Genomic DNA, 23,313 nt, shown 5'->3' on the forward strand with positions numbered 1-23,313 from the left:
TATTATGTATAACTCTAGTATTTACCCATTGTATTGCAATTTTAAATTTTTTATTGTGTATTTGATCAATTGTTGATTTACATGTCTTTCTCTCTCAAAAGCATTGTTTTTCAACTGTGAATTTGTATCAGAGTTATTTGGGGAGATTTCAAAATGCACATACTGGATTTCCCACACTAGACCCACTGTGTGTGGGGCTTGGGCAAGAGTAGTTGTTAGATGTTCCCAAAGTGATTCTCATGTGCATTACTGATCTAAACTCTGAGGCTCTAGAAGGAAGTTACTATGTCTTTTCCACATAATTATCTCCAACTTTTAGCATGATGTCTGTGTACACATCTTTCCCTCATGTTTATTGATCAAGTGAGTAACTTCACTCTACTTTTCCAGCACACATCAGCAGCCCTTCTGCCAAATACAGATGCTGGCCACTTAACCAGGTGTGCCACAAATTCTGTAGCAAGCAAGGAGTCTTAATTTCTGCCACCTAACCCAGTCTACCCTGATCAGATAGGAGTCTCTTGCAGTAATGTTGATGCAAAATAATAAGGACCTGGACTCAAATGGAAAGACACGCTCAGGAAAGTAAGTAGTCACTGGCCAAGGGATTTCATTGGCATTAACTCACCTAGTCAGTCACAACTGTTGTGAAGATTAGATTCTCCCAACCTTACAGATGAGAAAATGGAGGTCCAGAGAGGTACATGACCCTGCTAAGGTCACAGAGAATGGCCGTGGCTGTGCTGGAAGCTAAGTCTGTCTGACTCTAAAGTCCAAGGAAGAGTCAATGGAATTAAAGGGGAAACAGGAAACCTAAAAATGTTCAAATGGTTTAGAGAGACATTTTAATAGGAGCACAGACCCCAGAACCGTAGATTTGGGTCCAATTCAGGCTCTCATCTCTTGGTTATTTTACCATGATGGGCAAGCTGAAATATTTCATGTATCAAATGGGCATAATCACAGTACCTACCTCATAGAATTGTTAGGATTGAATACACACAGAGTACTTGGAAGACCACCTAGTTCATGGTAAATGCTAAGTATCTGTCAGCTAATGTTATTATTTATTGTTGCTGCTGGTGGTAGTGGCGTTTTTGTTATTATTTACTTTTAAATTAATTTATTGATAATATTGTTGATATTCTAATATTACCAACATAAGGAAAGACCTCATGTATGATGGTTTGAGCCAAATTCTGAAGGCTGATCAGGAGCCACGTGAAGATATGGGTAAGAACATTCCAGGCAGAGGATGCAGCAGGTATGAAGATGCAGCAGGCTTAAAGCTAGACTGAGTTAAGGTTTGCGTAACTGGAACAGAGAGCGCAAAGAGACTGGACACTGAATGAGGTTGGACAGGGGCGGAAGTCAGATCACTTGAGTTATTGCTGGCTGCACAAGAGAATTATGTGAGAGCTTAAAGGACACCCCTGCCGAGCCCCACTTCAGAAGGTGAGATTGATATCTTTTAAAGAGTCTACCTAGGTGTTTCAATGTGCAGCCAGGATTGAGGACCACTGATGAACTATCTCAAGGCCAGGGAATTTGAGTTTTATTCTAAATGCAATGAGAAAGCATACACTTAGGTTACCTGGTCTGAATCTTTTTATAAGGATCTTGAGGATATCCATATTCTAATTTGCTTATCAAAAGAAAAACCTGAACATTTACAGTTGAGACAAAAATTTTTAGGGACAATTTTTATATTCTTGGTCCACAGTGCTACAATATAATTTCTTTTTGGTATTTTAAATATCAGACAGTTATGTCCCTTCATATGAGAACTGGTCTATTTAAAGATTGTTATTAAATTTTCCCCAACAGTTACTTTCTGTAAACTCGCAAATTCCAGTTCTTTTTCTGTGGGTCCTCTTGAATTGTTTCTGTTTCCCATGAACCATCTCCAGAGTTACCAGATGCTTCATAACTTGTGATTCCAGACCATCACACAGCTCTCTCACCAGCACTGAGTGTGATATAAAAAATAACATGGTGTTTCTCTGCTTGTTTCCTGTTTGTTCTGCTCTGTGTTAGCATAAGGTATTTTTTGGTTTTGCTGTTTCATTATAATCAGAAGCATGGTCCTAACTTATTTTTGCATCCCTCATTCTAAATATCACTGTGTTGCTGGCCATCGCACTGTAGTTTGGCTTACTGTACAGGTTCAGTCATTCACCCTTGAAAATTGACCATAGTAGCATAATTTGGACCATCCTTGCCTGGGGTTCATTTGTCCAGCTTGGCTCCTAATGTTTGAAGTGCCTGAAAGATTCAGTCTGGGAAAGTAAACATCATGCCCTGACCGGCACCAAACATTTGACTCCAATTAGCCACACCTGCCCCTGGTCGTTTACCTAATGAAAGACTCAGCACCCCAGCTGTGTCCAGAGAACAGGCCCACTTTGCAACTGTTTCAGAAAGGAGGCAATGCACATCAGAGCCAGTCAACACCAGCAGATGTTTTCTGAATGAAATTCACTGAGCTGTGTCTGGAGGGTGGGCCCTTCTCTCGGCCGCCTTATCACCTATGTCCATTTTCCTCTTTCTCATGGGAACAGGCCCAAGAAGTTACACAGATGGCTCTGTCTTTGGGCCACTGAGCCTTGAATTAATTAGTAGATTATGGTTCTGGTAGTGGTGATTAACTCTGCTCTTCGTGTGGAATAATTGTTGAAGCTATAGCTCTTCTTTTTTGAGACTATTTGAACATGTCCTGGAATTTTATAGCCCACACAATCCAGTTTATCACAAAATTATAAACAAATAATAAAATATAAACAAAAGAATAAACAAACAAATGCAGTTGATCAGGATTTAAACTTTGCCATTTGAAAGAAAAATTCCCTTTAGGATAATTGTATGTTGGTAATCAATGCCAATATTTCAAATTAGAATATTTAGAATTGCATTTAGGATTGATGCTTATTCCAGTATGAATTAATAATTTATTGTTGAGGGTTGTATATAGGTAGCATTTTAGTTGGTTTGGATTACTATTGTTTAATAAGACAGGATCTGTGAATATTAGTGAAGGCAGTAAAATTGAATTATTGAATTAAGTCAGTCTTTTAAAAAGACATAAATAAATAATGTGGGTACCTTTAATCTAGTAGTCCACTAAGCTAACTTTTTTTTCATCTCTGCTAGTGCTAAAATAAAAAATTCTCCAAAATGTACAATATCATTGCAAATCTACAGACCCAAACTTTTTCCTGAACCCTAGGGCAGAATTATGCCAGTATCGATGGGCTCATTTAGATGCTGAAAACCTGAGTTGGGTTTGGGCTTCTGACTCTGTGGAGCAGAATTTAACTTACAGTATGGATATAAGGAATTGAGCCACTCAGCCAAAATACTTTGTAGATATGGACACTGAAATTTAAATTTTATATATTTCCATGTGTCTCAAAATATTCTTCTTATTTTTCTTAACCATTTAAAAATGTCAACACTGTTCATAGCTTGCAGGCATGCAGAGTCACCTGATGGAGTAGATTTAACCCACAGGCCATAGTGCCCAGCCCAGTATAGAAAAAAAAGTTGTAATGTGAAGTTATAAATGGTAAGTATAAAAGGAGGGTTTTTATCCATTTGCTTTCCAACAGGAGAGATTGTTGTGGACTGACATAGTCAACCAATTCTTACAAGAGAAAGTGAGACTTCAAGGAGACTGTCCAATAACAGGCCATCTAGAAATAAGTGGAGTAGAAGGGGAAGGCTTGTCAGTAAATAATGAAGTCTTTGGTTCATTTGTTTTGTGAGTCAGGACTTTATGTTGGCCTTTTTCAGAAGGGGACACACCTGAATTCATTATTCTCATTTGTTTTGAATTCAGAGAGCATGCTGAGAGCCTGAAGGAGTGATCCACAATTTGGTTAAAATACCAAATGACTTGACAGCTCACCTAAGTCATTTAGTGCAAAGAAGAGTGAAAAACATTAAAATGGTTTTAGTGTAATGTTATCTAGACTCCTGAAACTGAAGAGGGCTTATCTTTATCTCTAGTTCAGTTCTTACACACTTTCCCAGTACTTGGTGTTGTGCTAGGCACTGGGAAAACGACAACTAATGAGAAATCAACTCTACCCTCAGAGAACTCATTATCCAGCAAGGGGATCCCAGCTTGTAAAGAAGTGTAGTCAGAGCGGTTACAGTGGAGGCGAGCGTAAGGCAGTGGTTCTTGCCACTGATGCACAGTGGAATCATCCAGGAAGCTTTTGAGGCCTGGATCCCACCCCCAGAGATTCTGGCTTACGTAGTCTTCGGTGTGGCCCGGGCATCTAGTTTTTTTAAAAGTTCCCACGTGAGTTTTTTTTTTATTGTACCCAATGGGCAATCAAGGGTGAAAATCTCTAGTACAGGGGTGATGAGGCACAAAAGAGAGAACTCAGCCGTCCCAAGGGAAGAGTGGAAGTGACGCTTAATCAGTAGAGGCAAACAAGGAAGACTTTCTAGGCAGAGAGAATACACAGGAGTAGTGAACAGCGTATCCCATTCAAAAAACTCTGGAATACTCATTATTTATAGGGTGGTCAGCCAACACAGCAGGGGTTTGACTTGGGATTAGTGAACAAAAGAGTGAAAAAATAGCAGGAGATGAAGCCAAAAAGGTATCTTCATGCCTTGCTGTGTTTGGACTCGCTCTTAGAATTAGGAATCAGTGAAGAGTTCTAAGAAGAATAACATGACTGTGTTTTTACAATTTAAGAAAAACGACTCTTCCGATTAGTGTGGTAAATTGGACTGATAGTCTTGAAGATCTAGGCAAGGTGCCCAGTTACAAGGTTACCTCCAAGTCCAACTGAGAAATGATGAAGTTCTAAATATAGGTTAATGGCAGTGAACCTGAACAGGAAAACAACAGATTTATAAGGTACTAAGGAGGTGGAAAATTGGCAGGATGTGGTGACTGTGGGTGTTTAGGATTGCTGAGAGTTTCTGACTTCAGTAATAGGATGAATGGTTGAACCGTTGACCAAAGTAAGGAATACTAGATGTTTAGGGGGAGAGGGAGACGTGGATAATAAATGAGCTTCTTTTGACTCATCTTAATTTGAAATACTACTAGGATTTTCAAGAAGAATTCTCCAGTAAACCTTTGGATATGTAGGTCCAAGACTTAGAGGGCAGCCTTGAAGATATTAACTTAGAAGTATTTGGAGTATAGGTTGGTCAGGTCTTGCTAGAAGATGAGGCTGCCCAAGTGAGAAATGCAGAATGCTTTGAAACAGTATTTAAAATATGGAGAGAGGAAAAAAGCATCAGTTTGGCTAAGAAAGAAGTTAGGGTAGCAGGAGTTAATCCAGGAGAAGGTGACATTGTGGAAACCAAAGGAGTAATATTTCAAGGAGGGAGTAATCAAAAATCAGATGCTTTAGCATAATCAAAGAATGTGAAGAATAAAATACACCCACAGGTTTGGGGAGCAGTTTCACAGGAATGGTGGTTCTAGAACTTTGACTGCAGTTGATTTAAGACTGAATTTGGACTTCAGTCAAAAGTGTGGAGTGTATACATTTAGGAAGCCCTTTTCCATACTTAACACATAGAAAGTCCAAATAAAACTATATGATTTTAAAAAATATATTTTAAATGTGTAGCTAAATTCAAAAGGAAGAGAATTCTCCAGATGCCTCCAATGAAAGAGAAAGTAAAAGGTATACAACAAGCAAAGGTTGAAGTTCAGTGGCCTGTCAAGGTATGAGGACCACATATACAGGGTGTCTTAGTCCTTTTGAGCTGATATAAGAAGATACCACAGACTATTTGGTAGCTTATAAGACATTTCTTACAGTTCTAGAGGCTGGAAGTCCAAGAACATGGCACTAGAAGGGTTAGGTGATGCCCTCTCCCAGGTCACAGACTTCTCATTGTATTGTCACTTTAGCAGAAGGCTCTAGAGAACTCTGTGGGGTCTCTTTCATAAGGGTACTAATCCCATTCATAAGGGCTCATCCTTATAATCTAATCAGTTCCTAAAACCCCCACCTCCTAACACTATCACATCCGTGGTAGGATTCCAACATGTGAATTTTGGGGGAGTACAAACATTGAAACCATACTAGAGGTCAAGACCCAATTAGGGGTTAGCATTTTAACACCTGCATGGCAGGGACTTTTATTTGTGCAGAAATTATCTAAGGGAATTTTCTGCCCATGAATGGGACTGAGAAAACTCTGGGCTTGGGAATGAGCCACCCAACTTAGAGTAGAAAAGGTGACCCCTGAAAGAAATCAGAATCCCACACATGTATATGTAAGTAGGGCCCTCAATTCTTTGCACTACCCATGTTAGGAGAGAATGTTTTACAGCAAGAAAAGGAAAAAAAAAAAACCTCAAAGCTTACTTAGAACTAGTGAAACCCATAGACAGGATGCAGAATAGGCTGATGCAAACCACCCATGTGACATCTCCAAAACTCAGGGCAAATGTGGGATTCCTGCAGAGGACAAGTCCCACTGAGGTAGAGCTGCCCACGTTAGAAAACTCACCATCTCGATAAAAGAAGGAAATTGCAACTAACAGGACATTTGACATCCACAGAACTTCCAAATAATATAGAATCACATAAAAGGAACTTTAAAATTGCTGCTTTTAATATATTTCAAAGAGATGCAGGAAGGGCTATAATACTAGGACAGGGCATTTTGGAGGGGAAGCCAGTGGATTTGTAACAAAGCTAAATAGAATATTTAGAGATGAAAATACAACAACTGAAAATTTTTCAAAAAGCATTAGATGGGCTACATCATAAAGTAAATCCTGTAGAGTAATTTCATGAATGGAAAAAGTGAATGAGAGGCGAGAAAGGGAAATCAGTGAGTGAAGACCATTCATTCGATGACAGTGTCTGTGAAGGAGGGGAAGGAGCTTCCCCAGAGAGACATGCTGAAGGAGGAGGAGATTCATTTATTCATTCACTCATTCATCCATTCATTTTTTGAAAAAATAACAGGGCCTGGAGAATATATTGAGAGAGAGACATTAGATATACAGGAAAAAGAATTGGAGGGAGAAAGGATCCCCAAAAGCCACGTAAAGGGATTGCTGAAGTGAATGAGGATGAAACAGTTTTGAACATATTTCCTTGGGAGCCAGAAAGTGGAATCTTTGAAAGTATGTAATTAGGTTCCCTCTTTTCTCTGTCAGATGGGAAGAATGTGGGGGATAAGCAATGAGGAGATAGAGTGCAAAGGTTTAAAAAATAGTCATTGATGGAATGGAAGAGGAGGTTGGTCAGGGACAGTCTGCTGTAAAAAGAATGCCAGAGAACTTTGAGGGTCCATCTGGCGTGGAGTTTCATATGCTTGAGGCAGTACCATGCTATAACACTGCACCCAGCACCCGAGTACAAAGGTGTAAAAGTTAGATTGTGAGGCTGATCCTTAAATATCACAGAAAAAGATGCAAGAAAGTAACAAGGGAAAAAAGGGACTAGAAGGTAGCAGTGAGAGTAATTTGAGAGATCTGAGGAAAAAAGGTCTATAGTTTAATTTTTGTATCACTGACCATAGTCACTGTTAGTAACTTACAGTGAGAAGTATTCTAGAAATAAATTATGGCTCTCATATTTATTCTAGCATATTATCAGAAGACCAGGGCAGTATTGCTCCCTGCAACATGAAATCATATTACCTTAAGTCAAGATGTCATGAGTTAAGGTTTTTAGGCTTCAACTTCCTTTGTCTACAAACACTACACTGTCTATTGGGTAAAGGAGGTTTTATCAAACACACATGTGTACATGTGTTGCATATACAAAAGTGTATAATGTTCACCACTATAATGACTTTACCAACATAAATTTCTGACTCTGATGTGGAAGAGGGGAGGGACCTCTGTGAGTCTTGGTCAACTTCAGAGGAGTAGCTAGCTAATTAACACTCCCTTCCTGAATAAATATCATTTCTGTCACCTAGAATTGCTGATGAGGAATTTTAGACCATTGAAATTAGTTACAGTGACGGAAGTGTTGATCAGAAAGAGAAGCTTTTTGACTAAGTTGAAATTGAACACTGAAGGTGAATTTGCAGGTACATTCTGATAAGAGCAGTGTTAATAGCTGACCCATGGGCCCCATTCAAGGACTTGAAGCCTGTCACTCTAGGTCACTAGTCAAAGTCCACTGGAGAGAGCAATAATCAAAGACTCCTTCTGCCTGACATCACGGGCAGAAGGTTTCTCTGTGATGGTACATTTGCTTTGAATAGAGGGGTCCATAGTTCAAAAAATACCTTCAAGTACAGCTAATTGGTCATTCAAACCAAGAAGTCAGAGAACAACCTTTTATACCACTTTCGTCACCTTTCAGATACCATTTTTGTCATCATTTAATAGCATTCTTCTACATGACTACCCCACTTTTTATTTGTTCAACATCTTCTTAAAAAATCCCCCCTAAAACGTACCATACACTTTTATTTGTCCTAAGGGATTAACTATGATGGGGGAATGAATTATTATTACCACTAGCTTTCACAATGACTCAACAATAAAGAAACTATGAATGAAGTCTAGAAATTATGTTTCCCAGTAATGTGACCTGTTAAGGATGTCATGCTTCCAACTCGGATAATGGATTATGTTAATAAGAGAGATGGGTGTAGTACCTTTTCCCTGCAGCAAAAGTAAATGAAAAATACTAACTGGATACCAGGCATTTTACTGAGATGTCTCTTTTCTGTTGATTGTGTTTAGGGGTATTGTCCAGTCCGAAGAAAAACTTGTTATCAGTGCATCTTGGGCAAAAGACGATGATATCAGCAGGCTTTTGAAATCTCTACCAAACTGGATTAATATGGCTCAACCGAAACAGCTGAGGGCAAAGAGAGAAGAGGAAGAAGACTTCATAAGGTAAAGATCTATTTTCTAAGTTGTACTGAACATGGGAGGAAAACGTCTGTTTAGCTGATACTTTCTTCCACGAAATTTTGCCAATTCTAAGTATCAAGTAGCAATGAACTAAACTTAGCAAATTTATATTCATCCCAGCACACCTCTTTTCCCATAGAAGTATGCCTTGTGCTCAAAACTTTAGAAGGAAGGGATTGATACGAATCAGATTTGGAGCATTGTTAAATCAAATTTAATATCTTTCAGTTTGTATGTCATTCTCCCCTCTTAGGGGAAACATATTCATCAATTCATTTATTCAGCAAAGTTATATTAACTTTGTTATCTGTCCTGCCTTGGAAACATACAATAATATAAAGCTCCTACCTATTCAGAGTATGTTACAGTGGTTCTGAGCACATTCTTCAGTTTACAGAACTGTTAGCTGAACTTTCTAGAAATACACATGTGCTTCCCATGTCTGTTCATGTGCTCTGTATTCTGATTGTTTTCTACTTATTTCGACAAAAGTAAGGTCTCTCTTTCAACTTTATCACTCAACATTTACCTTTGTACAATTTAAATTATTTACTTAGCAATGAAAATGTGGCCTAATTTTATGAAGTTACTCGTTTTCACCTGGCTTCCTTGCCACCGTGAAATGTTGTCACCTCTGTCATTTTCAGAGCCGTGTAAGTAGAAAAAATATGGAGGTAATGCTTTGTCTCATTAATTTAGATTTATCCTTACTGTCCTTTGCCTGTCCAAGTGAAATGAATAAATAGTAAAAAATTTTAAACCGCTTTAAAGAAGCAAAGACCAGAAAAGGAATAAAAGATGTAATGGCCAATACCTTACTTTTAATTCATCATAGACCTGTGAGCTTCATCTCTTTCTCAGAATGTGGGTTGCAAGTATAAATAGGTTTTTACTGCTCACAACATTAACCATATTCAAACAATGTAGTGCCATTTTTTAGCATTTTATTATGAAAATTTACTATAGTGCCATTTAAAACTTCTTGAAAGTCATGAGACTCAAAAATTCACCTGTAACTTAACCTAAAGCATTCCTGTTTGTTTTTTTCCTTATTATTCACACTGTCTCAGAAAAACTAGTCAGGTAGTTACACTGATATAAGAAACTGTGTATAGTTTACTTTTTTTAGTTAACAGACTTTGTTTTTGGAGGGAGCAGTTTTAAATATATAAAAATATTGAGCAAAAGGTACAGAATTCCCTTATATCCCCTCACCCACTGTCCCACTCCAGTTTCCTCTGTTTTTAACATCTTGCATTAGAGTGATAATATTTTTTTTAATTGGTGAGTTAATATCGATAGATTATTGTTAACTAAAGTCTATAGTTTACATTAGGGTTCCCTCTGTGTTGTCCCTTCTGTGGGTTTTGACATATGTATAATGAATGTATTATCCACAATTATAGTATCATTGAAAATAATAGTTTCACTGCTCTAAAAATCCTCTGTGCATCTCTTGTCCCCCCTACCTTCCTCTTGGTGAACCCTTAGCAGCCACTCTTTTTTTTAACTGTCTCCATAATTTTGCCTTTTCCAGAATGTCATATAATTGGAATCATACAATAGGTAGCCTTTCTAACTTGGCTTTCGCTTAGCAATATGTACTTAAGTTTCCTTCATGTGTGTTGTGGCTCAATATCTTTTTTTTCATCTCTGAATAATATTCCCTTGTATGGATGTACCACAGTTTATCCATCACTTATTGAAGGATGTTTTGATTGCTTCCACATTTTGGCAATTGGAAATAAAAATTCCTGTAAACATTTGTGTACAGGTTTTTGTGTGGATTTAAGTTTTCAACTCATTTGGGTACATACCAAAGAGTGTGATTGCTAGATTGTATGTTAAGCATGTATTTAGTTCTGTAAGAAATTGCTAGACTGCCTTCCAAAGTCACTGTACCATTTTGCATTCCTATGAGCAGTGAATGAGAGTTGTTCTCATTGAGTTGCTAGCATTTGGTGTTGTCACTGTTTTGGATTTGGTACGTTCTCATAGTTGCTTAGCGATATCTCATTGCTTTAATTTGTATTTCCCTAATGACATGATATTGAGCATCTTCTCATATGCTTGATACCTGTCATATTTTTTGGTGCGAATATATTGAGATCTTTTGCCCATTTTTAACAAAGTTGTGTGTTTCCTTACTGTTGAGTTTTAAGAGTTCTTTGTGTGTTTTGGATACCAGTCCTTTATCTGATATGTGTTTTGCAAAGATTTTTCTCCCAGTTTGTACCTTGTCTTTTTATTCTCTTCACAGTATCTTTCTTAGAGCAGAAGTTTTAAATTTTAATTAAGTCCATCTTATTGTTTTTCTTCTTCTTTTATAGATCATAATTTTCAGCCTTTTGGTTTTAATTGAGTATTTTTTATGATTCTACTTTTTCTCTTCTCTCAGTATGTAAATACTCCTTTGTTTTGTCCGCTCTTTTTAGTGGTTACTCTAGAGTTTGTAATACACATTTATAACTAATCTGAGTCCACTTTCAAATAATCCTTCAAGTACCTTATAACAAAGTATTCCCAATTCCTCCCTGCCAGCCCTTATAACATTCATTTCATTTATCTATAAGCTGCAGTCTCTACATTGCTACTATTATTTTGAACAAACTGGTACTTATTTTCTTTCATTTATTGCTTCTTAAAAACTCTTTCTTTCTTAACATAGGTCCAAGTTTCTGACATGTACCACTTTCCTTTTCCCTAAAGAACTTCTCTTAATGTTTCTTGTAAGGCAGGTGTCTTGGTGAAAAATTCCCTCAAGTTTTGTTTGTCAGAGAAAGTCTTTATTTTTCTTTCAGTTTTGAAGAATGGCTTTGCAGGGTACAAAATTCTAGCTTGGTGATTCTTTCAACACTTTAAATATTTCACTCCACTATTCTTCCATAAGTTTTGAAGAGAGTCTATGTAATTCTTATCCTTATTTTTCTGTAGGTGAGGGGTTTTTATTGTTGTCCTGATCTAGCTTCTTTTAAGATCTTTTTCTTTGTTTTTAATTTTGTGCCATTTAAATATTATATGCCTACTTGAATTTTTTTGTTGTTGTTTTTCATGCTTGGTGTTCTCTTGAGTTTTGTGGGTCTATGCTTGGATTTCTATCATTAATTTGGGGAGATTCTCAGCCATTATTGCTTCAACTATTCTGTTCCTATTTTTGTTTCTTCTCCTTATGGTGTTTCCATTTTGTATATACTACACCTTTTTAAATTGTTCCACAGTTCTTGGATATTCTTTTGTCTTTTCATGCTTTTTTTCCCTCCTTGAATTTTAATTGCAGAAGTTTCTATTAACATTTCTTCAATCCCACAAGTTATGCCCAATCTGTTGACAAGCCCATCAAAGGCATTTTTCATTTCTGTTATAGTATGTTTGTTTTCTAACATTTCCTTATGATTCTTAAAGCTTCCATCTCTCTGCTTACATTACCTATAGTTTACTTTTTATTGAATAAATATTATGTAAGTGCATATATCAAAGACATAGTTTGGTAAATTTTCATACTGTCCATTGTGTAACTAGTACCCAGATGAAGAAACAGAACATAGAAACAATAAGCCCTTGTATGCTTCCTTTTAGTCACTACTTGGCCTCCCCAAAAGTTACCCTTTTCTGACTTCTAAACATTGATTAATCTGTTTTGGAATTCCATGTAAATGGAATAATGCAGTTATGTATTCTTTTGTGACTGACTTAATTTGTTTTGCACTATGTTTGCAAGATAACTCCATATTGTTGTGAATAGGTCTTTATTACTCTATCATCTGTATCATATTCCATTGTGTGTATACACCACAGTTTTTTAAAAAATATTTTATTATGTGTGAGTGTATGTATATGTATACACACATTCATTCTGTTGATGGGTACCTGGGTAGTTTCTAGTTTGGAACTATTTCAAATAATGCTGCTGTGAATATTCTACTATATGTCTTTCGCTAAACATATGTATATATTTCTAGGAATAGAATTGCTGGGTCATACAGTATGCGTATGTTCGGTTTTGGTGTACGCTGCCCAGCAGTTTTCCAAAGTGATAGTAAGAGTTTGCACTCTCATGGCATGGCTCCATATCTCTTATATACTTGACATTTTGCATCTTTTTTATTCTTCTAGTAGTTTTGTAGAGGTATCTCATTGTGGTTTAATATGCATTTCATGATTTATGAAGTAAGCACCTTCTGTTGTACTTTAATGCATTTATTTACCATTTGAATATCCCCTCAAATACTTGTTCAAATCTATTGCCCATTTTTCATTAGGTATCTGTCTTTTCCCTACTGTTCAGGATACAACTTCTCTTAAATAGATAGGCAATGTGTTCTCTTACTTTACAAGTTGCTTGTTTACTCTTTTAATGGTGTTTTCTAACAAACAGACTTTTAAAATTTTGTTAAGTCAAAAAAAATTTTTTTTAGATAGAACATTTGTTTCCTATTTGAAATCCTTACAGCAAAGTCATAGAGATGTTTTTCTCTAAAACCATTATTTTAATGAATATATTTGTCCCCAGTATCTGAAATAAATTAATAAACTCTGAACACTTTCATTTCCTGCCCCTGTTCTCTCCACTTCCCCTTAATGGACACTGCATGGTCATGGCAATAGAATCAGACAGTAGCCTCATGGCTTTTTTTAACAAGAGAGGTAAAGAATGATTGAGACATTGATTAACTGGCACCCCAGGTAGGAATAATCACATTGACCTGAGGACAGAGGTCAGGCCGCCAGGCTTTATTTACTCTTTCCCAGTATTATCATCACATTTTCCTGCTGCCAGATACTTAGGCAGTCTGTAAGCATATTCCCACTCTTCTCTTTAAATGTACTCATCTAATCATATCTATATCCTGAATAATTATATTAGCAGCAACTTCTGAGGGATAAACTATTTTTGCCAACTTTTCAGGTTACTTTAAATGAATATAGGTCTTCTTCTTGTTGTTCTCCAGCTTATATTATTACATAACTTCTTAATTCTATTTAATGCTTATAAAGGAGATTTTCGATCAGTTTTATTAGTTATCTCCAAAAGCTTAGAATTAAAGGGAAGGTTTTCTAGCCCTATTCCAAAAAAGAGAATGCTGATGCAAAGAGACAGACCTCCTAATATATCACCTCATGCTTCTGATTTAGGTGATCTAGAATTAAGCTCCTGACTTTTTTTTTTTCTCTTGTTTTGCTCCTGGAATTGTATCTTAAATTTGAAGACAAAAAAAAATGGTACATTTTTTAAAATGTTTGGTGAGTTATAATATACAAGAAATAAAGTAGGTGTATAAGCCAATTAAATGTTATGTGTGATTTTACCCTTGTAACCATCTCCCAAATTAAAATGGAGAACAAAATTTTCTAGTACCCCAGAAATCCTACCCTCAGGGTAACCACTATTCTGACTTTCACCACCATATTTTTTGACTGTCGTCAAATTTCATATCAATTTAATCATAGTATCTGGTTTATTTTGCAGATCATTATACCTGAGAGATTTTTGTCCATGTTGTTGCATGTAGACATGGTTTGAAAGCAAATTATATTTGCTTAACAGAAGAAAAATAAATAATTTTTTAGTTCTATTTTGTTTTGTATGTGATTGATTCTTTCCTCTTAATCTGTCACATTCTCTACCCCAGTTGTAAATTGAATGCAAAAGTAGGTAGGCGAGAAAACACTTCATTGATATTCCAATGTGGTAGAGTTGACAAAGCGCCTTGATTTAGCACATCAGAGTACCATAGAGCATGGCAGGAGCCAGAAAGACTGGAGGCACATTCTCCTCCTATAATTAGTTTTTAAAGCTCAGAGTGCTGTTTGGCTCACAAATGAATATAGAATCCAGTGCCCTTTGCATTGAATAAAGGTTATGTTCCCTTCACTACTAAATGAGACCCTTTCCTATTCTTGTATTTTAACTAAAAAAAAAGGTATTATTTCCAGGCCTAACTTTGAATAGAGAGGGGAAAAAAGATAGGTCAAGCCAGGGCTTTAATAGAAAAAAAAAAGCAAATATCCTTTTGTTCCCAAAGAAGCTGAAAGCAGGCTTTCTAGCCCATTGTCTTTGCACCTGTCAAATATATGTATATATTTATCCTTGGCCTATCTAATGATAAAAGCAATCCTGCTTTCTGGAGATATAATTAACAGAAAGGGTAAGGTGTTGGGAGAAATAAAGATGGTGGGAAGGGGTTGTCTAGGAGTTGGGGAGACCATATATATGAGAAACACTGTCCCAGAAAATCTCTTACCCCATTTCACTCAGGGCCCCAGAATTTCAAAGAATACGAATCATTTCTCTAGACCCAGATTTGAAAATCCTAATGTGGGCAGGCGTCATTGGTGTGACCAGGACCAGAGCTATCAGGTGATGAATGGTGAAAAATATATAAAACCTATGAATTAGTCTTGAACTCTGGCAGACGGAAGGATGACTGATAGAGAATTAAGTTTCTGGAAACATTATGTAATCTATTTCAACAACCACAACAATCTGAGTTGGTGGTGCCCAGCTCTGTGCAGCAACTGTGAGTTTTCAGATATTATTATCCCCCTTCGACAGATGAGGAAACTGAGGTAGAGAGAAATTAAGTAACGTCCCCAGACTCACAGTCACGGAGTAACAGAGCTGGAATTGAGCACAGGTAGTGCGGCTCCCAGAGCTGTCACACTGTGGTCGGTCAGCTTAAAAACGGATCTGGATCTCATATTTTTGGACATTTGAGTTATTCTTTCATTTTCATTTCGTAATCTTGACTGACATTCCAATCATTTCATGCTATGCCACAGACTTCATATAACTGCTTTTACTCCAGAGGTAGTCTATCAGTATTGTTATTCATTGTGGGCTCTCTCCATTCCAATACCAGTTTGGTAACAGAATAGCCAGGTATTTGGGAGCTGGCAGGGGATAATACATGAAAACCAGGAATTATCGTCTCTTTCCTCTGAGCTTGATGTTTTCCTAATCAAAGAAAAAAAAAAGAGTCATTGTTGAAAAGAGAAGGGATGAAACAGAGGAAATGCAAAGGTAAATATGATATAAAACAGATTATGTAGATTTCAGATAGAACATGAATCAGCCCTGAATAAGGAAGACAGGTGAAAGCTTAGCTATTTTAAGTTACTGGGTTATTTAGAAAATAACTTTTTATTTTGTCTAGGGAATCAAATGACTGCTATGTTTATTAAGACTGCTTTTTTTTGTCATTTTATGGAATTATGAACTCAGTGTAATTAAAGAACAGCAAAATACTTTCTTATAAGACTTTACATGGCATGAGTTCCATATTAAAAGTTAATATTTAAATAGGAGTCAGAGTAAAAGCAGAAAGAAGGTTTGACTTCTTACCTTCCTTCCGTGGAACCCTAATCGTTCATCACAGATCCTCAATAACGGTTGAATGAATGAAACTGAATTTTAAAATAAGAAGAATCACCTAGTCTTCCATTGAAAAAGAAATAAAATGTAAGGAAAATGCTGTCAGTGGCCTCCCTAGGAGTTACATACATAGTAATACATTCCATTTGGAAGCTCACAGGCCTGAGTCCTCATCCTGAACGTCACCGTTAAAACAGTGATCTGTTTTCGTTTGGTTCTGTTTTTGCCTTTGGTGGGCCTTTCTACTTCTTCAGTTTCTTCACAGAGTAGACAATTCAGAGAAGCAGAAATCTAGTAGGCCTACAAATGTATTTAGATGTAAATATAACATGAATAAAGTTAGAGCATAAGTGATGTTCAGAAAAATTCTACTTGGCAGTTTAAAAGGTTTTCAAAACAACATAAGCAACAGCTGTTAAAAGGTTGCCCATAACTACAGCTTTTGAAGAACCTTTAGATAAATTTGAAGGAACAAGTAAGTAGAAGATCTGGTGCTGAGAAAAAAAGACTGGCTAGCTTGAACAAAATGTTCACTGTCATGGAGACATGTATTTCACGATCTCTGCAGGCTTAATATGACTTTAAAAATATAATTATAAAAGATGAATCAGGAAACATGAATATATTAAATAAGTATAGAGTAGAAAATGCTTTGCTAAAATTTTTTTTCCCCTCGATTAAATAAGATGAAGGTCATAGATGGATGTAGGACACTGCCAGGCAAGGCTGGATGAGAAGCAGACTTAAATCTCAAAATTAAACAAAAAGACAGGTAATTAACTGGAAACTCAGCTACAAACATATCAATTAATGTTCAAGATGATTGAGTCAGGTACTTTGTTATTATATCAAAATGATATGACTCTTGTTACTGTAAGATTGACAGTAAGTGGAAAAACCTTAAAATCTTCCCTGTCCATTGCATAAATGCTCATCTATTTAGACAATTATTTGAGGATTATAATTATCTGTTAGTATCATTAAATTTTAGTGTTTTCTACATTTTTATATTTTGTTGAATTTCATATCATGGGATTACCTTTTTTTACTTAGATGTACATTTAATACGATTCCTCTCTCTCTCGTTTGGAGTCTTCAATAAAGAACAAAAAAAATCAATCCCTGTAATATAGTCCCACTCAGCCCTTCAGAAAGGCCTTCAGAAAGGGCTGAGAATGATGTCCTAACCAGTGAGATACCTGTCACCTCACCTGGCCAGAGCTGGAAGCAGTGTTCCTAAGGCAGGACAAGCAGTGAGAGTGTCAAATGCCCACTGAAGTGGCCTGTGCCCACTCGTGTCTCCCCCAGCTCTGTATCCACTGATGGCTGCTCTCTGCTGCAGGCTTATACCTCCCTGCCAGATGGCAAAGGACCACTTGCCTTCTCGTGCCCTCTGTCTTTCCCTGTTACATTTTTCCTGATTCCTAGTCCCTAGTCTTTGCCATGCCCATTCCTCTTCCTGGAAGGCTCTCTGCCCACCCCACCCGGCCTCTGTACCTGTCCAGGGTGGGTACCAAGCTACAGATCAGACATCAGCTCCCCTATCTCTCTTCCCTGAAACCCTCTCCCCCTCTGCGTCCTTCCTCCTTCCCTCCTGGGTCGGGAACTCACAGTATGGAGGGAGTTAAACAAATGAGAAGTTTATAGTATGGTGAGTGCTCCGACTAGAGGTGAAGAGATGTGTATATATTAAAAGGAGACCAGTAGAAAAATGAAAAATAATAATTACATCAGGAAGGGGACATGGGTATAGTTGAAGGTGGGAAGTGGGTAGGAAGTAAGCCAATTCTTCACCCATCCACTGAGCAGGAGGCCAGAATAAAATGTCTGAAATTAATCCATCAACAAGTGGCAGCTTCCACAGATCACATAGAGAGATAGTTTAAACCACTGGAAGAATTCACAACAAACAGTTTTTGGATTTTTTTTTTTAAGTTGTAGATGCTTTTTTCTGTGGCACAAGACTCAGAATGGGGAGCCTTGGGACAGGGCATCACTGTTCATCATTAGAGGTTATTTAACCACGAGTAATTATTACTTAGGGTTTAACTTTTTATTTACTTAAAAACATTGTTCACACATATTCAAACCCATTACCACTCACTGCCAGTCCACCAGTTCCCCACTAATACACTAAATGTCATTCTAACATTTCTTTTATCCCTGAGAAAAAAAATCATAATCTTAAGCCATCTTCACTTTCTGCCAGTTTTTTGCAAAGCACTTAACTCTGCTCTGTACTGTCTCACTTTGCTCCGAACAGTCTCATCTCTTTCTTGGTCTTCCTTCTAAGCCCCCACCCATTTCTCAGTTCCTTCCCCATCTCTGTTCCCAGATTGCTGCCTTGAAGACCAGACACTTAGTTCCTTGGTTTGGCAATTACTGCCTTTGCTTGAGATCAGCTGTTGAGTATCTCTGCTCAGAATGGATTTAGATTCTTCAAAAGGAAACTGGATGCCAATATGAGAAATAACCAAAATGGTCAATAAGCTGGAATACTCAGATGAATAGGTTCAATGCTATATAAATTTTGACTTTTAAATTTGTAATCATTCTTGGAAGTTGAAAAACTGCAGTACATGTTCAACATATAAGTAATTATTGGTCATTTTAATCCTATATATCAATAATCTGTTTTGAAGCTGTTCTGTATGGAAATGTTCTCTTATGGAAAGCTGTTGCTATTTGTATAGATGCATAACTTCTAGTGACTCGTGGCAGAAAAAAAAAAATGCCTACCTGTGGAAGTCCCAGCACCTCCAGAAAAAACACTTGTACCTTACTGTTTATATCCAGTATTGTTTGACAACATCCTACAAAGGACACGTGGGAGCCAGGCTTCCTTTAGTGGCTTGGCTAAAGAAAGATGCATGCAGGTTCCAGACTAACTGGCAGCTTTATCCCAAGTTGAGTCTGTGTCCAAACTCTGAGAAGGTGCCATCAGCCTGTAAATGATGTGCCACTGCACAATGAGCTCCTTGCTTCTTGTTACCTAATATCAACTTTCATGGAATTTTTCAGACTTCACCCACTAAAAAACCAGTGTTCTCATCTGCTTGGTACAGAAAAGATGGGTACAGAATGTGGGGAATACCCCGAGACTGAGGCCTTGGGTTCCTGCCTCACTCTCTCACCCTGCCCCTGATTCTCTCTGAGTCTCCAGCCAGGTCCCCCCACTCCTCTGCTCCTCGATCCCTCATCTATAAATGACTGCTTTTGATTCTAGAACTTACAGACTAGCACGTGTGTGTGTGTGTGTGTGTGTGTGTGTGTGTGTTTTCAGTAGCTTATTGGGTCATACTTAATATTGAGTAAAGTTGCGTTTTTAGGTTGTATACTTATATCTTAGGTTGGAGCCCTTTGTTTGACCAGTCTGTATGCCTAGTGCATTCTGTCTATTAGGCAGCATTTTGAATAAATTTCAGTATGTTTTAGCTACTACTGATGGTTCCAGTTTTAGTATGTTTACACTTATTGCATATTTTTTGCAAACATTCATCATTTATTTGATGTCTCAGAATCACAACCTTCAATTACAAAGCTGCTTTTATAAGAAAATTTGGCCAATTCTTTAATGCTTCTTGTTTTCCAGAAAACTAATGCCATAAAAGCAGAGGATGCCTGTAAACACTTTTGAAACCAAGTTCCTAGATCAAATAAGTATTCGACACTGATACCAAAGTTATATGGTTAATAACCGGAGCACTTAGCTAGTGTTGCTCTAGAATTTCAGTGTTAAATGGCAGGCCTGGAGTCACCCAGTAGTTGCTCAGTAAGTGCTTGTTCAATGAATGTCTGTACTCATGTACTCCTTAATATGTAAGTCATGCAGTTAAGTAAGAGAATTGATAGCATAGAAGGAATCTTAGCATATAGGATGTGTATTCATCTGCTCATGCTACAATAACAAAATACCATAGACAGGGTGGCTTAAGCAACAGAAATAAATTCCCCGCAGCCCTAGAGGCCAGGCAGTCCAAGATCAAGGTGCCAGCCAGTTCAGTTCCTTACGAGGGCTCACCTCCTGGCTAGCAGAGACCCATTTTCTTGCTGTGTCCTCGCATGTCAGAGAAAGAGAGATCTCATATCCCTTCTTTAAAGGGTATTAATCCCATCATGAGGGTTCCACCTGACTTACCTCCCAAAGATTCCATCTCTAAATACCATCACTTTGGGGTTCAGGGCCTCAGCATATGAGTTTGGGGCAATATGTTTTAGTTGACAGCAGGGTGCAAACACTAAACTGCTTACCTAAAATCTGAGCTGTCATTTTACATAAACTATTATAAATGAGTCAGAAATATAAGAGCCATGTAATGTATAGCATATACTGTTAGTAATGCAGGCCAAGGGACAAAAGCTTTGCTGCCAGGGAAGAAAAGTGGTAACTTAGATTAAAACTCATTTATAGAGAAAACTTAGAGAATTTCTTATTCTATGACTTAATGCAGTTCTGAGTCAAATAGGAACAGTGTTTTGCATGTGTGGTTTTTTTTTTCACATAATGAACCTCCCATAATAATGTATTTGGTCTTATCACACATTTGCTTATGATGCCCTGTAATTAAAATCTTGACCTCTCATTGGAGATTCACTGTTTGAATCCTCATGTTTTGCTATGAGCAGACTCTTAGGCTCTCTGATAAAAGTGGGTGTTGTTTTTGTCTTTCTTTTAGAAAGTGTAGAGGTGGAAATGACTTAAGCAGAATGGTGTTGCAATTTAGTCCCCAGGCCCTTGGCCTGCCATTGCCTTGGTAGCTCCGGCATTTTTTTTTTTTTCCTGGAACAGATTTATTTGAGCCTAATAGTTTTTCTCTGCTTATCCATAAGAACACAGCACATAAGCTACCCCAGAATTCTTATACAAGGACAGAAAGATGGGCTGACAGAAGAAATTATGTATTGTATGCCTATGTGGATTAAACATGTCAAAACATAAGTGGCTGTCATTCTAAATTTTATCTCTCTGGATCTGAAATGAGAATGGCAGAAACAGTGTGCAAGAATTCTGATTGCTTTAGTAATACTGCTCAAGTTTTTAATTTGGCACATTAAATTCTCATCATACATGTTAGGTTATACCTTTTATAAAACCTTCATTTCCAGAAAGTCAGCATGCTGGGAAGAAACTTACAGATCACTGTCAAGGGATCCATCTAGGCAGCGATCCTAGGAGATTGCTGTCTTGGGAAGTATTTTGGGCAGGAGTCGGGGAGACACTGATTGTGAAAAGCACAACTGTCTATTTCTCAATTCTTATTTTTTCCCTGAACCTAAATTGTTCTTATTTGAAAAATTTAAGCCCACATGAGAGTTGAAATAACAGTCCAAGGAATGTATATACACCCTGACTTAGACTTACTGTTAACATCCTGCCACACCCACTCTGTTCTTTCTCTAAATGTATACATTCACTTCCCTTATATCAAGCCATCCAAAAATAAGCTTAAAATGTCATGATTCTTTACTCTTAAACCCTTGAACATGCATATCCCTTGAACAAGGGCATTCTACTACACACCCACATCATTACCATAAGTATTAGTTTCATGTTGCTGCCATAACAAATTACCATACACTTAGTGGCTTATTAAAATCACACAGATTCATTTGTTACAGTTCTGGAGGTCGAAGTCCAACCCAGGTCTCATTGAGCTAAAATCAAGATATCTGCAGGGGCAGGGCCACATTCTTTTTGGGAAGTTCTAGGGGAGAATCCATTTCCTTGCCTTCCCAGCTTCCAGAAGCCAATCTCATTCTTTGGTCTGTGGTCTCCTTCCTCCATCTTCAAAGGCAGCAGCATAACCTCTCTGATCTTTTACTCATCATCACATGAATTCTCCACTTTAAGGACTCCTATGATTAGATTTGGTCCACCCGGATATTCTAGGATAATTTCCCCATCTCAAGGTCCTTAACCTTAATCACATCTGCAAAATCCCTGCAGCCATGTAAAGTAGCATACTCACAGGTTCCTGAAAGTAGGTATAGACATCTTTGAAGAGCCATTATTTCCCCACACAGCACACATAACAAAATCAACCTTCAATCAGAGTTTATCCAATGTACAATCCATTGTCTTAATTCTACAATTACCCCCCCAAAAATATCATGTGGATTTTTAAAAATCCATGATCCAATCAAGATTCATACATGACATTATGTCTCTTTAGTTTCTAATAATCTGCAACAGTCTCATCAACTCCTACTTTTCATGACATGGAATCCCTTAATAAAGAGTCCAGGCCAGTTATCAAGTAGAGATCTGAATTTATCTAACAGTTTCTTCGTGGTTACACCCAAACTGCACACTGGAGAACACCACGTAGGTGATGCTTTGTGCCTCCCATTGCTTCACGTACAGTCTGGCTCTGCTGCTCTTCCAGGCTGGACCATTTGGTTAGGGTGGTGACTCCCACTGTGCATTTCTTTCCTTCTGTAACCTGTAGGGTGATACCTTGAGACCATGTGATATTTCTATTCTTCCACAACCTTTCAGCCAATAGTTTTAGCATCCATCAATGAACTTTGTCTGAAATATTTATTAGCTAACATTCTTCTGTAACAAAGAGTTTTTCTTCCACCTCCCTTTGTCCCTCCCTCTTTTACTCTCCCCATCTCATTGATGGTTTCAGTTAGTCATCATGTTAGACAAAATTGGAAAGAAAACTTTATGGTGAAAAGGCAGAATGGTGGTGAATGAATTTCAGACATATGCATTGGAGACTTTATTCCTTATCTCTAATATTAATGTGGACATTTGGTGGTGGGACAGTCCTTGCACTGTCATATCAAAATGATTTCAGTGTTTGAAGATGATCATGATTGTCTACAAATACTTTCATTAGCCTACCTATATGTTTGCCTTTCTATTATATGTTCACATTAACAATGTGAGAGTTGGGGACAGATAGCTGCTTTCATTCCCAGGAAGCCTCACAAACAGCAAGGGATTTCAGCATTTCTAAAGTATGATTGCATTGTCTGGGAGGGGGGTTGCTTCTTTGAGTCCCTGGAAAAAGCAAAATGCTAAAACTACTATATCATGTGGGACCAGTGTGTCCTG

At 37.5% G+C, this 23,313-nt stretch overlaps 1 protein-coding gene across 2 annotated transcripts in view; it reads left to right on the forward strand.

The window, feature by feature from the left end:
• Positions 1–23,313, forward strand: part of EXOC4 (exocyst complex component 4) — a 797,616-nt gene that overhangs the window by 652,929 nt on the left and 121,374 nt on the right. For both annotated transcript variants that reach the window (XM_036905582.2, XM_057504775.1), the window contains exon 13: positions 8,702–8,857. In XM_036905582.2, coding sequence (XP_036761477.2) covers positions 8,702–8,857 — 156 coding nt within the window. The remainder of the gene's footprint in view (positions 1–8,701; positions 8,858–23,313) is intronic.

Source organism: Manis pentadactyla, chromosome 7, assembly GCF_030020395.1.
Source record: "Manis pentadactyla isolate mManPen7 chromosome 7, mManPen7.hap1, whole genome shotgun sequence".
Classification (NCBI taxonomy): Eukaryota; Metazoa; Chordata; class Mammalia; order Pholidota; family Manidae; genus Manis; species Manis pentadactyla.